Source organism: Callithrix jacchus, chromosome 17, assembly GCF_049354715.1.
Source record: "Callithrix jacchus isolate 240 chromosome 17, calJac240_pri, whole genome shotgun sequence".
Classification (NCBI taxonomy): Eukaryota; Metazoa; Chordata; class Mammalia; order Primates; family Cebidae; genus Callithrix; species Callithrix jacchus.
Window position 1 is genome coordinate 68,254,660 of NC_133518.1, and position 13,245 is coordinate 68,267,904.

The following is a 13,245-nucleotide window of genomic DNA, read 5'->3' on the forward strand; positions in this document are numbered from 1 at the left end:
TTTCTTCTAGTGTTTTTATGGTGTTAGGTTTTATAACCTATGGTGTTAGGTTTAAATCTTTGATCCATCTGGAGTTAATTTTAGTGTAAGGTGACAGGTAGGGGTCCAGTTTCTGCTTTCTGCACATTGCTAGCCAGTTTTCCCAACACCATTTATTAAACATGGAGTCCTTTCCCCATTGCTTGTTTTTGCTGGGTTTGTCAAAGATCAGATGATTGTAGATGTGTGGTGTTTCTTCTCAGGACTCTGTTCTGTTCCATTGGTCAATGTCTCTGTTTTGGTACCAGTACCTTGCAGTTTTAATTACTGTAGTCTTGTAGAATAATTTGAAGTTCATAGTGTGATGTCTCCAGCTTTGTTCTTTTTGCTTAGGATTGTCTTGGTTATGTGGGGTCTTTTTTGATTCCATATGAAGCTTAAAATGTTGTTATTTTTTCTAGTTCTGTGAAGAAGGTCATTGTTGGCTTGATGGGGAGAGCACTGAGTCTATAGATTACTTTGGGCAGTATGGCCATTTTCACGATATTGATTCTTCCTAACCATGAACATGGAATGTTTTTCCATCTGTTTGTTTGTGTCCTCTCTTATTTCATTGAGCAGTGGTTTGTAGTTCTCCTTGAAGAGGTCCTTTACATCCTTTGTTAGTTGTATTCCTAGGTATTTTATTCTCTTTGTAGCAAATTGTGAATGGGAGATTTCTCAGAGTTTTTAATCATATGTCAATATCAGTATGAGGTTATATTATGCAGCATTGCTCAAATACACTGGAACAGAGAAACCTTTATTCTCAGTATAGCTAGTGTTCCAAGGAATACATTGTAAAAAGTGCTAAATTAAAGGATATTTAGAACCTGTATAACAGAGGCAAATTACCTATCTGAAATGTCCAGGGAACTGTTATCTACAATATACTTGCTAGAGCAATCTTGTTGAAAAGGCAGATACAGGCCAGGCACAGTGGCTCATGACTGTTATCCCAGCACTCTGGGAGGCCGAGGCTGCTGGATCACTTGAGGCAAGGAGTTTGAGACCAGCTTGGCCAATATGGCAAAACCCCATCTCTACTAAACATACAAAAATTAGCCAGGTATGGTGGCACATACCTGTAATCCCAGCTACTGGGGAGGCTGAGGCACAAGAATTGCTTGAACCATGGAGGCAGAGCTTGCAGTCAGCCAAGATCGTGCCACTGCACTCCACCCTGGGCAACAGAGTAAAACCAGGTCTCAAAAGAGGGGGGAAAATAACAAAAAAGAAAAAGATGGGCTACTGTTAATTCAGATGCTTTCCTTGATTCAGAATCAACATGCCTCTTGGATATGGAAAATATGAAGACACACCAAACAGTAGTTTAGCTTTTTCATGTTTATACGTGAACTTAGTATTTGATCTCAGCAAATTTAGGAAAATAAAGAATCAGAAGCTTTCTATTTTTCACCAAAAAATATTTCTCTAAACTTCTTCATGAATTGAGAAACCCTGTCTTCATTTGATGGTTTCCGTTTTGACATTTTGTGTTACTGGCGAAGTTCAGAAACTTAGAAACGTAGTTGATTCCATAGAAAATTCAATTCTTGAAGAGTAGAACTTGAATTTTCAGGGTGAATGTGTGTGTTAGGACTATGAGTCATACTTCATTCTTATGTAACTGAACATGTAGTTTTATTGGGGCTCCCTTTCTTTATTGCAAAAATACAAGTTATCCCCAACACACAATTTATTGACTACTACAACTTAGCAAAAAATGATCTGGCTTCGTTATTCATCCAGATAAGAAAAATTTAGTGGATTAAAGGCATTGGAAAGGAAATTTTAATAGTGATGAGAATAGAATGGGAGAAGGGAACAATAGAGACTTCAATAGTATCTGTAATACTCCATTTTTTATATTTAAAAAGATGCAAATATGAAAAAATGACATTTGCCAATTATGTGAATGTATTACATAACTTTCTTACATTAGTTTGCTGCTTTTTTAATTAAAAAAATAAATATTACTAACAATTTATATGATCATTCATTCATTCATTCATTCAACAAATACTAGTTGAGAGCCTACTATGTGATAGGTGCTAGCAATAAAAGAGAAAGGAAAAGAGCCATCATCCCCACCCCCCTGGAGCCTGTGTTTAGATGTGAAATGTAAAAAAATGTTTGAAATCTTGTTTAGAATGTGTAGAAATGACAAAGGGAGGAAATGGGGGTGAATTAACTTCATTGATACCTAAGAGGCAGGGCTGCTGTGGGTATGAAATCAGTAAGCAAAGGCCTTTCCATACTGAGAGAAACTGCCTTAGTTTTAGTGAAAATTGAGTTGGAAAAAAATACACACTGGCTACGGGCCACATAGCTACAGCAGTCTTACGTGGTATTTCATTTTCTCATGGTTGCGGCTCAAAGTTCACATGCATTTTTCTTTGATTCTCTCTAGTATATGACTGCTGCTGCTCCTATGCAAGGGACCTACATTCCCCAGTACACGCCTGTGCCTCCGACAGCTGTTTCTATTGAAGTAAGTCTATTCCTGTCTAATAGAAAGAGGTTAGAAGAGATAATGTCTCAGTCACATGCACTGTAGTCCCCCGTAACCCTAGGAATGCTCACTTGCGATTTTTGTGCTACTCTAAAATCTTGCATTGGAAATTCAGTATATGAAGATAGAAACATTTACCTCGAATGTGGCTGTGTTTTGCTTTGCACATGAAATGAGCTCATCTGCTACAGAGGCACGACAGAAGTCTCTTTCATATTTTGAGAAAATTCCAGAAACCAAATCATGACTCCATCAAATTTTAATCACAAATACCTAGGAAAAAAGTTTACAACTATGTGAATGAATTAGTTCTCTAATGCCTTGTTCCTCAAAGAGTGGTTCTTGGACCAGCATCAAAGGTATCCTTTGAGAGCTTGTTAAAAGTGCAGACTTGGGCATGATGGCAGGCACCTGCAATCCTAGCTACTTGAGAGGGTGAGGCAGGAGGATCTCTTAGACCAGAAGTTTGAGACCAGCCTGGGCAAAATAGACGCTGTAAGAAGGAAGAAAAAAAAATGTAGATTTCAGGTACTATCCAAGCCTGTATCTGAGTTTGCATTTTAAGATGATCACTCAGTGATCCAGATGCACATTAAAATTTGAGAGACACTGGATTAATGCACTAGTTCTCAAACTTTTCTGCACATTGAAATTATTTGGGGAGATTTAAAAAATATTGATTCCTGGGTCCTATCCCCAGAGATAATGATTCATTTGTCTGGAGTATGGACTGAACATCATATTTTTAAAAGATCTTAGATGATTCTTATGTGTACCAGAGACTAGAAACCATGGCTCTAGGCCAAGAACATTCACAGGTTTGCAGCTTCTTATAGACAAGAAAGAAACTGTACAACTCATATTGCTGTGGATATCATGAATGATGTCAGTTTGTCCTTAATGGAAGCTTTGCTGCTTTCCTTTTCTCTTTCCATTGTGAAAAATCCATGCCCTCTATACATCATTTGACTGGACAGAGCTATGAACTACATAGAAATGGAGAAGGCACAGAGCTATGTAGATGATGGTAAAACCCTTAGGTATATGTATTCTCTCTTGTTCTAGCCATTGCTTTTTTATTGCCCTTCCTTCCCCTCTCCTGGTGCCCATGTGCAGTGTAGTCACTGTGCATTCCTTCCCATCAGCTGGGAATCCTTTGGAGTTGTTGTTTTTGCTACTCCATTTGTTGGCAAGCAACTGGTGAGTTAGTACCACCACTCCACATAAATATCCACCAAAACTCTCAATCTCTGAGATTGAGGGAGACCTTTACAGACTAAATTGGATCTTCTAAAATGTTTCCTGGTTTTGGTGTATGACAAATGTTTGTTCATACCAAGGTTTAACAAAACCAGAAGTTTGACAGGGCACTGATATGTAGCTTAGGAAACCAAGAAGTTCCAATTTTTTTTTTTTTTTTTTTTTTTTGAGACGGAGTCTTGGTCTGTCACCAGGCTGGAGTGCAGTGGCACAATCTCGACTCACCGCAAGCTCCGCCTCCCAAGTTCAAGTGATTCTCCTGCCTCACTTGAGTAGCTGGGACTACTCTGGGAGTAATAGTAGCTGCACCACCGTGCCCAGTTAATTCGTTTGTATTTTAGTAGAGATGGGGTTTCACCGTATTGGCCAGGATGGTCTGGATCTCCTGACCTTGTGATCCACGTGCCTCAGCCTCCCAAAGTGCTGGGATTAAAGGAGTGAGCCACCCCGCCTGGCCAGGAGTTTCAATTTTTAAATCTTTCATGTCTTCTAGACCTATAGGTCTCAAACAATGTGTCATCTTAAACAGTTTTAATTGTCTTTTCAGAATGTGAAGAATATGTGATTAAATTTCCTGTTCTTTGCTATATTTAGCAGTCAAAAAGCACTTATGCCATGAGAAAATTTTAAATCTGGACATTCTAGGCACTTTAAATGTCAACTTCAGCCACATATTTGCATTTCTCTGTGTACACCAAAGACATACTTATCTACAAAATTTGACCATTTTGATGATTAAGAGACATATGACTGTGGCTTACTGGAAACAGTCTCATTATAGTTAGATTTAGGGATTAAAAAGTATTTCACTGAGAAAAATATAAATATACTCTGATATTTCCTTGAACCAGTGATTATAAGCATTAATTCATTTTCTATGTAAAAACATTCATTGACCATTTGTCAATATCTATAAAGTAAATGCTGGTAGGCGGGTTCAAAAAAATAATACCAAGCAGTAAATTTGTTAAGAAAAGATTGAATAAATATAGACAGAATTTTCAAATTCTAAAGAAGAAATTTAGGGAATTTCAGTTAGCGACAGAATTATCCAAGAACATTTCAAACTTGACATCACTGCAGGTATCCAGGACTACAAACACAGCCAGGAACATTTATTGAGATAGATGCTCTGCTTAGGCTACGAACAAGCAAATAAAATCACCTGTGCCTCTGTGGGATCCAAAAGTATATGTCTGATTATGACCATTTCCAGAAATCCACTCTTGCCAGCATCTGTGAGAAACAAAAACAGAAAAGGTAAAGGGAAAGCAAACCGAAATTAAGGATAAGTTGTTTTGTTGTTTTTCTAAAACTTCTCAATGATTTTCAGTTCATATCCTGGAAATCAGAACAAAATCAAATCAAATTACTGAAGAGAAAACCACCTATTTAATAGCATCCTTTTAAAAGATTTCCAAACTTTGATGTCTATTTTTATTAAGTTCAGGTTCCTTTGTTATGCCAAACGGTATAGACATGACACAGTGAACTATGCCAGGAAAAGGTTTGAACATACAAGTTTTTATAGGAATCCTAAGTGAGGATAAATTGTTATTTATTGTGGATAAATGTGCAAACATCATTTAAAAGTTCCAAGTACAGGCAAAATTATTTTATGACCACTTCTCCAAGGACTTCAGATGACAAGGCTTCTTCGTGTCACGTTAGGATGAATTACTTGGCCCTTATCTAAATGTCTCTCTGGGTTTCCTGTGAGTACCTATTATGACTTCATGTAGCTGAAGGCATCTCTACTCAAGCCAAAGAGAAGAGGGTTACTTACAACCCATCTAGAGAGGGCCCTTTGCTGAAGCAAGTAAGGCTTTTCTCTTCTTGTCTCCTTAGGGTGTTGTTGCTGATACCTCTCCCCAGACAGTGGCACCTTCATCCCAGGACACCAGTGGTCAGCAGCAACAGATAGCAGTGGACACATCTAACGAACATGCACCTGCATATTCTTACCAACAGTCTAAGTAAGTCTGGGCTGTGCTAAGCTCTTTTCCTCAAGATGAACCGTCTTGACATCACTTTCTCATGTTGTATCTGTTAGCTTTTGCTGAATTACAAACCATCCCAAACTTAGCAACAAGCATTTATTTAGCTCATGATCAGGTGGGTTTGAAATCTGGGCTAACTTTGTGTGGATGGTTCTTCTGATCTTGACAGGAATCTAACATCTAGGAACAGCTGCTGATTATCTATGCATCTCTGCTTCTGGGTGTTGCTAGCTATTGGATGTGTGATGGAAGTGACTGGGCTGTATGTTTCTGATCCAGCAGGCTAATTCACATGGAAGTCTTAGGAACAGCAAAGAACAAGCCCAAATGTACAAGTACTCTTCAATTCTGTTCATTACTAATTTTCTACTGTCTCATTAGCCAAAGGAAGACACTTGGCCAAACAGTCAACGTAGCAGTTCGCTTTGGAAGCTTAAAATAGAGAGAGGCATTGCAGGCATTTTTTTAAAACCTACCATATTTATTACTGGAAAAATTATAATATTCCTCCCTGAAACTGAATAGAGAGCCTGCATTTTGGTCTCAGTCTTCTCTTAAATGAAGACAGTTACATTCCCCCTTGTGGGGTTACTTTGAAGACCCAATTAAATGCCCATGAAAAGAGTATTGTAAGATATAAAGCAATAGAAAATTTGGTCTTATTCAGGAATAAAATGGCAAGTATTTTCAGAATTACTCTGTAAATCTTTAAATCACTCATAATGCAAAGTACATTTAACTTTGTGTTGAGTAAATATTTGGAAAACTTTGGTAAGGTTTGAGGGCTTTTTATTGAAACCAAAAGAATTTATACAAAAGGAAAGTCTTTATACAGGTGTCTTGGCATGCGAACTATTCCATTTTCAATCAAATCCCTCAATAGCATATCCCCAGATAATACTGACTGGCTACTCCATTATTTTAAATAATAATTTTTCTTGTTATAGAAAAAAATTATTTTGGTATTTGTTAAAACAATAAGGAAAACTTTATTAGGTTTGCACAAAAGTAATTGTGGTTTTTGCCATTAACTATTGCAATAGTTATTCAGATTATTGCAATAGGGAAGAGAGATCACATTCAATTCAGAACACAGCAAAGACAGCTGGGGATTTGCAGCCAACAAGCAGAGTGCAGGGGGTCAGGGAGTGGAGAATTACTAAGATAAGACATCAAGAACAGGGGACTTACTGCTAAACTAATTTGACAGGGGTCTTGCTGAAGGCAGATCAAGAAATGATAACATCAAAGGTACGGGATGAGAAGGATGAGAAAATTGATCAGATATTGTGTGTGGTCATATCCAGGATAGGTTACCGCCTCTTTAAACTGACTTAGCAAGATTCTTGCTAAAAAACTAGGCTATAAAGAACTGGCAAGAATGGGGGCAAAGTCTATGCATGCTCAAGAAGCGGACTCAGAGTAGCCTGATGAAAATTTGAGCAAGAAGGGAGTCTTCACTTTTTTTTTTTTTTTTTTTTTTTTTGAGACGGAGTTTCGCTCTTGTTACCCAGGCTGGAGTGCAATGGCGCGATCTCGGCTCACCACAACCTCCGCCTCCTGGGTTCAGGCAATTCTCCTGCCTCAGCCTCCCGAGTAGCTGGGGTTACAGGCACGCGCCACCGTGCCCAGCTAATTTTTTGTATTTTTAGTAGAGACGGGGTTTCACCATGTTGACCAGGATGGTCTTGATCTCTTGACCTCGTGGTCCACCCACCTTGGCCTCCCAAAGTGCTGGGATTACAGACGTGAGCCACCGCGCCCGGCCGTCTTTGTCATTTTTTAACCTCAATACACATTAAGAGATGATTTGTTAGATACATCAAGACAATAAACTGTTTTATGTGTGGTTTAGCTCTAAAGTCAGCCTTACAAATTCTTACAAATTAAATTTGCTCAGAATATGACTTAACCTTACAATGTAAGGTATTATGATTGCTGTTATTACTATCAATAAGGACTTTCAGAAAAGATTGTTCCTGGCTGGGCGCGGTGGCTCACGCCTGTAATCCCAGCACTTTGGGAGGCCGAGGCGGGTGGATCACGAGGTCAAGAGATCGAGACCATCCTGGTCAACAAGGTGAAACTTCGTCTCTACTAAAAATACAAAAAATTAGCTGGTCGTGGTGGCGCGTGCCTGTAATCCCAGCTACCCAGGAGGCGGAGGTTGCGGTGAGCCGAGATCGCGCCATTGCACTCCAGCCTGGGTAACAAGAGCGAAACTCAGTCTCAAAAAAAAAAAAAGATTGTTCCTGAGTAAAGCAGTATGTCGTTAGTTTAATGGACATAGCCTGTGTGAATCACATTTATGTGCAGAACTAGCACTGTGGTAGACTCTGAAACTCACTGCAGTCCAAGCATATTGAAATTTTTCAGTCTGGTCAAGGGGTTATATGTGAGGAAAGGAACAGATATTGGCTATGTATAAGCATAGCAAGAGACACTGGTGGGAGATGGGATACTGTGGGTAATGGGAAATTTTGTGACCATTTGACTGAACCACAGGGTACCCATATATTTGGCCAAACTGTATTTCTGGACATATCTGTGAGGGTGATTTTGGATGAGATTAACATTTGAATTCGTTAAAGTAGATCTTCCTCCTCAGTGTGGGAAGCCCCATCCAATCAGTTGAAGCCTGCATAGAGCAAAAAGTTGAACCTCTCATGAATGAATGAGAAGTAACTCCTGCTACTTGACTGCTGGAGCTACAGCATTGGTCTGTTCCTTTGGACTTGAAGAAAAAATATTGGCTCTTCTTAGAGCTTGAGCCTGCCAGCTACGGAACTAGAATTTACATCAACTCTTTCAGTTCACAGACTTTCAAACTCAAACTAGAACTACACTAGTGGCTCTCCTGTGTCTCCAGTTTGCCAACTGCAGATCATAGGACTTCTAGATCATGAGACTTCTCAGTCTTAATAAGTGTGTGAGCCAATTTCTTATTTAAGAAAAAAAATTCTCTCTCATATGTATTATTTATATGTGTGTGTGTGTGTGTGTGTGTGTGTATCTTTACATGTATACATGCCCACACACACAGTTACTTCTGAAATTGGCTTTCTGATTTGATTAGATTTACAGGTACTAATGACTATTTCTAGTAGTAAAGAGTATTTATATTCCATGACACGATCTGTCAATGGAGATAGGCAAATTATCTCAATTAGATACACCTAATCAACCACTTTTAAGAATCAAGGAGATGGGTAACTATGTATATGACATTTTAAAACATTTTTGGCAAATTAATGAACATAATATGATTGATTGCTCCTAATGTCACCGGATATAGTGGGGAAAGAAGAAGATGCATTCAGGGATTCAGATATTCAGCTAAAAGACTGTATAAATGTTTTGAAGGTTTCTATGTCTGCCTTGAAAAGCTCTTTGTTTCCTGTAGCCACATGGCTAAGATTGCTGAAAATCAAACCCAGAATCTCATCCTATGACAGGCTGAGTTACAATAAAAGCTGAACTCCTAATCTCATGAATATCTACTGTTAAAGTAAGGGCATTGATTGAGAAAGAGTGGGATCCTGTAAGTAGGCATGGATATACGGAGGAAGAACCTAATTAAGCTGGGATGAGTATTCTTTGCCAGGGGAGGAAGCCTCCCCATACCCAGTGAGAGTGGCATCTCCACTACAAGTGGGAGTGATTTCTCTATCCCTGTGTGAGGACATTAACCCTGCATTGCCTGAAAAAAACTAATGGCCTCCCCTGAGCCAGTTGTCATGTAAGACCATGCTGAGTCTTCTTAGGACTCACCACCACTGCACCTCCTTGCTTCTAGATCTGTAACTAGCCTGAAGCCTCACAAGCCCCTAAAGGTGAGGTGCAAAATGTCAGCCATAAGCAGGTGGACCACACTTCAGAAGAACTACTTGTATTTTTTACTTCATACAGACAGAAATCTAGGGAACACAGGTGGAAATGGATATCAAGGATGTGAGATAATAATGGAAGGAATAAAACATTGGATCAGCCCAAAGTAATTGACATGGGCTCACTAAGCATAACGTCTGCATGTAATGTTGCAACTCAAGGAGTTATAAAGGCTCTGTTACTTTGGTTGCTTGACTAAAACATGGAATAGGAGATGACCTATAGTGAGCTAGTTGGAAATGGTAGTCCTACCTTGTCCAACCTAGAGGAAGAGATTCGAAGGCTTAGAGAGGTTGTCATTTAAGACCTACTCACCCACACTGGGAGGGTCCAGAAGACATTTCAGCACAACTATAAGAAATGCATATGTGAGGAGAGCCTTGGCATCCTTGAGTAACTTGGTAATTGTTCTTCTTTGTAGCCCACAACTTACAGTGGGAACTATAGTCACTGAATTGGGAAACCTAAATGCAATTAGAGTTATTGGATCCTGAGTGGCTGGGGCCAGGTGGCAACATTCAATCACTAAAAGCAAGGTTGGCATGGTTACTGTAGTGGACAGCAGAGACAAAACAGCAATCAGAATTGTCTGACTCATGCAGACTTAGACACTGGCTGGCTGATCATGGTGTTCCTAAAAGTGAAATATGTAGAAAGTCTAAATGCTTATTTGCTTTGTATAAGCAGAAAAATTCTAGGTCAGGTGAATAAATGTCTAACTTGAATCGTAAAGACAGATTCATTGACACTTCAATCAATTCCCAGATTTGAGCCAGTTTAGAACCAGAATCCAGTGACTGAAGAGGAGGTTGGGTTTCCTCAAAGATGGACACTGATAATCTATCAAAAATGTATACTGTTAATTTTTCTCTCAGCCTTCCTATAAAGGACTATTGCCTCTGACCAAAGAAAAGAAAAAGAGTCTATTGGACACAGGCTCTGAACTGACATTAATTCTAAGAGCCCTAAAATGGCATCATGGTGCACCAGAGTATAGGCGGTCAATGGAGTTTCAGCTCAGGTCCTTCTCAAAGCCCACCTGGTGGTGGTTTCCTTAGTTCTGGACCACTCAGTAGCTTGCAGAGTCCCCACATTGGTTGGGTCCCCTGACTTGCAGAATGAGGACTTTTATGGTCGAACAGACAAAATGAAAGACACTGCCTCTACATGGGAAAAATAGTAAACCGCACTCAATAATGCGTTTCTAGAGGGATTGCAAAATTCAGTGCCTGTCAAGAACTTGAAACATGCATGATGTTGATTTCCATTTATAACTCCTTTTACCTTGTCTGTTTAGCCTGTGCAGAAAACAGATGGAACTTAGAGAAGTACAGTGGATTATTATAAGCATACTATATTAGTCTGTTTTCATGTTGCTGGTAAAGACATACCCAGGACTGGGTAGAAAAAGAAGTTTAATTGGACTTACAGTCCCACATTCTGAGGCTGGAGAGGCCTCAGAATCATGGCAGAATGTGAAAGACACCTCTTATCTGGCAGTGGCAAGAGAAAATGAGGAAGATGTGAAAGCAGAAATCCCTGATAAAACCGTCAGATCTCATGAGACTCATTCACTACCATAAGAACAGTATGGGGGAACCTCCCCTATGATTCAAATTATCTCCCACTGGGTCACTCCCACAACATGTGGGAATTATGGGAGGACGATTCAAGATGAGATTGGGGTGGGGACACAGAGCCAAACCATATCACATACCCAGGTGGTGATTCCAATGGCAGTGGCTGTATCAAATGTGGTTTCATTGCTTGTGCAAATTAACACACCCCTTGGTACTTGTTAGGCATCCGTTGATCTGGCACATTCCTTTGTTCCCCATGACCATCAGTACGACCCACCAGAAACTGTTTGTTTATAGCTTTCAAGGCCACCAATATACCTCCAATGTCCTACCTCAGGAGTATATTCGCCCAGGTCATAATTTAGTTTGCATGAATCATGATGGTCTCTCTCTTCCACAAGATATCATACTGGCCCATTACATAACTGCATTATGCTGATTAGATTTAATGAGCAGAGGTAGTAACTAGTCTAGATTTACTAGTGGAACATGCGTGTGTCTGAGACTGGTAAATAAAGTCAACAAAAATTCAACGGACTTCTCTGTGATTTCTAGAGGTCCAGTGTTGTGGGGCTTGTGAAAATGGATCTCTAAGGGTGAAAGGTAAGTTTCATCCTGTTGCATCTAGTATCTCCTATCACCAAAAAAGGCATAATGCTGAGTGGTTTCTTTGGACTTCAGAGGCAGTATACGGGCATGTTACTCTTACCCACTTATTGAGTGACACAAAGAACTCCTAGTTTTGAATGGGACCGAGAATAAAAGGTTTCACAACAGGTCCAGGCTGTAATGGAAGCTGTTCTGTCATTTGAGCCATATAATTCAACACATCCAGTGATACCTAAAGTGTCAGCTGCAAATAGATGCTGTTTGGAGGCTCTGACAGGTCCCTATAGGTGAATTACAGTGAAGGCCCTTAGGATTTTGGAGCAAAGCCCTGCCATTCTCTATCCATAACTACTTTCCTTTTGAGAAACAGCTCTTGGCTTGCCACTGGGCCTCAGTAGAAACTGAACACTTAACTATGTGCAATCAAGTTGCCCTGTGATCTGAGCTACCTGTCATGAACTGGGTATTATCTGACTCACCAGGCCATACAAATGGATATACAGGACTCCATCATAAAATGGAAGTGGCATGTACATGATCAGGCTTGAGCAGACCCTGAAGGCACAGAAAGCTACATGCAAAAGGGGCCCAAATATCCATGTCACCCACTCCTGCTACCCTGCCTACTCAGGCCTGGTTTATAGGTGGCTCTGCTTGATACACAGGCACACCCAACAGTGGGCAATCAAGGCACAGTAGTCTCTGAGCCATCCGTGAGGGACAGTGGTGACGTGAAATCCTTTCCATGGGTAGAACTTATATCAGTGCATCTGGCGTTCACTTTGCTTAGAAGGAAAAGTGGCCAGAAGTATCATTATATACTCAATCATGGGCTGTAGCCAACAGTTTGGTTGGATGGTCAGGGACTTGCAAAGAACATGATTGGGAAACTGGGGACAAATTTGTGGAAAAGATATGTGAAAATATTATGGAGCAAAAAAATAAATAATGGGAAGACATTGAGGATCACCTCCACAGAGAATTTTGATCATCAAGATGCAAGATGATACAGTCTGTGAATATGAGTCAGCCTCTTTCCTTAGTCATTCCTGTCATTGACCAATGGGCTTATGAACAAAATGGCCATAGCTACAGAGATGAAGGTTATGAGTGAGATCAGCAACATGGACTTCTGTTTACCGAGGAAAACCTGGCATAGGCACTGCTGAGTGCCCAATCTGCCAGCAACATATCCCTGATATGGCACCATTCTCCGAGGTGATCAACCAGCTAAATGGTACTAAGGATGATTACACTGGACTACTTCCATCATGAAAAGGGCAACGTTTTCTTCTTACTAGACTACAAAGTTTGCCTTTCCTTATGTATAATGCTTTTGCCAAAACTACCATCAATTAACTTAAAGAATGCATTA

The 13,245-nt window shown here is 39.9% G+C and overlaps 1 protein-coding gene and 1 pseudogene across 40 annotated transcripts in view; both read left to right on the forward strand.

The window, feature by feature from the left end:
• The window catches only part of RBMS3 (RNA binding motif single stranded interacting protein 3), a 1,216,467-nt gene that overhangs the window by 1,191,077 nt on the left and 12,145 nt on the right, over positions 1-13,245 (forward strand). For 30 of the 39 annotated variants that reach the window (XM_078354431.1, XM_078354435.1, XM_078354437.1 and 27 more), the window contains 2 exons: positions 2,432-2,512; positions 5,642-5,769. In XM_078354431.1, the coding sequence (XP_078210557.1) occupies positions 2,432-2,512; positions 5,642-5,769 (209 nt within the window). Of the gene's footprint in view, positions 1-2,431; positions 2,513-5,641; positions 5,774-13,245 lie in introns of those variants that run through there. The other 9 variants (XM_078354434.1, XM_078354440.1, XM_054246843.2 and 6 more) reach the window with 1 other exon arrangement.
• LOC144580039 (uncharacterized) lies at positions 2,597-5,617 on the forward strand (annotated as a pseudogene). Its single transcript, XR_013528917.1, has 2 exons — positions 2,597-2,647; positions 3,335-5,617. The product of XR_013528917.1 is annotated as an uncharacterized LOC144580039 (transcript).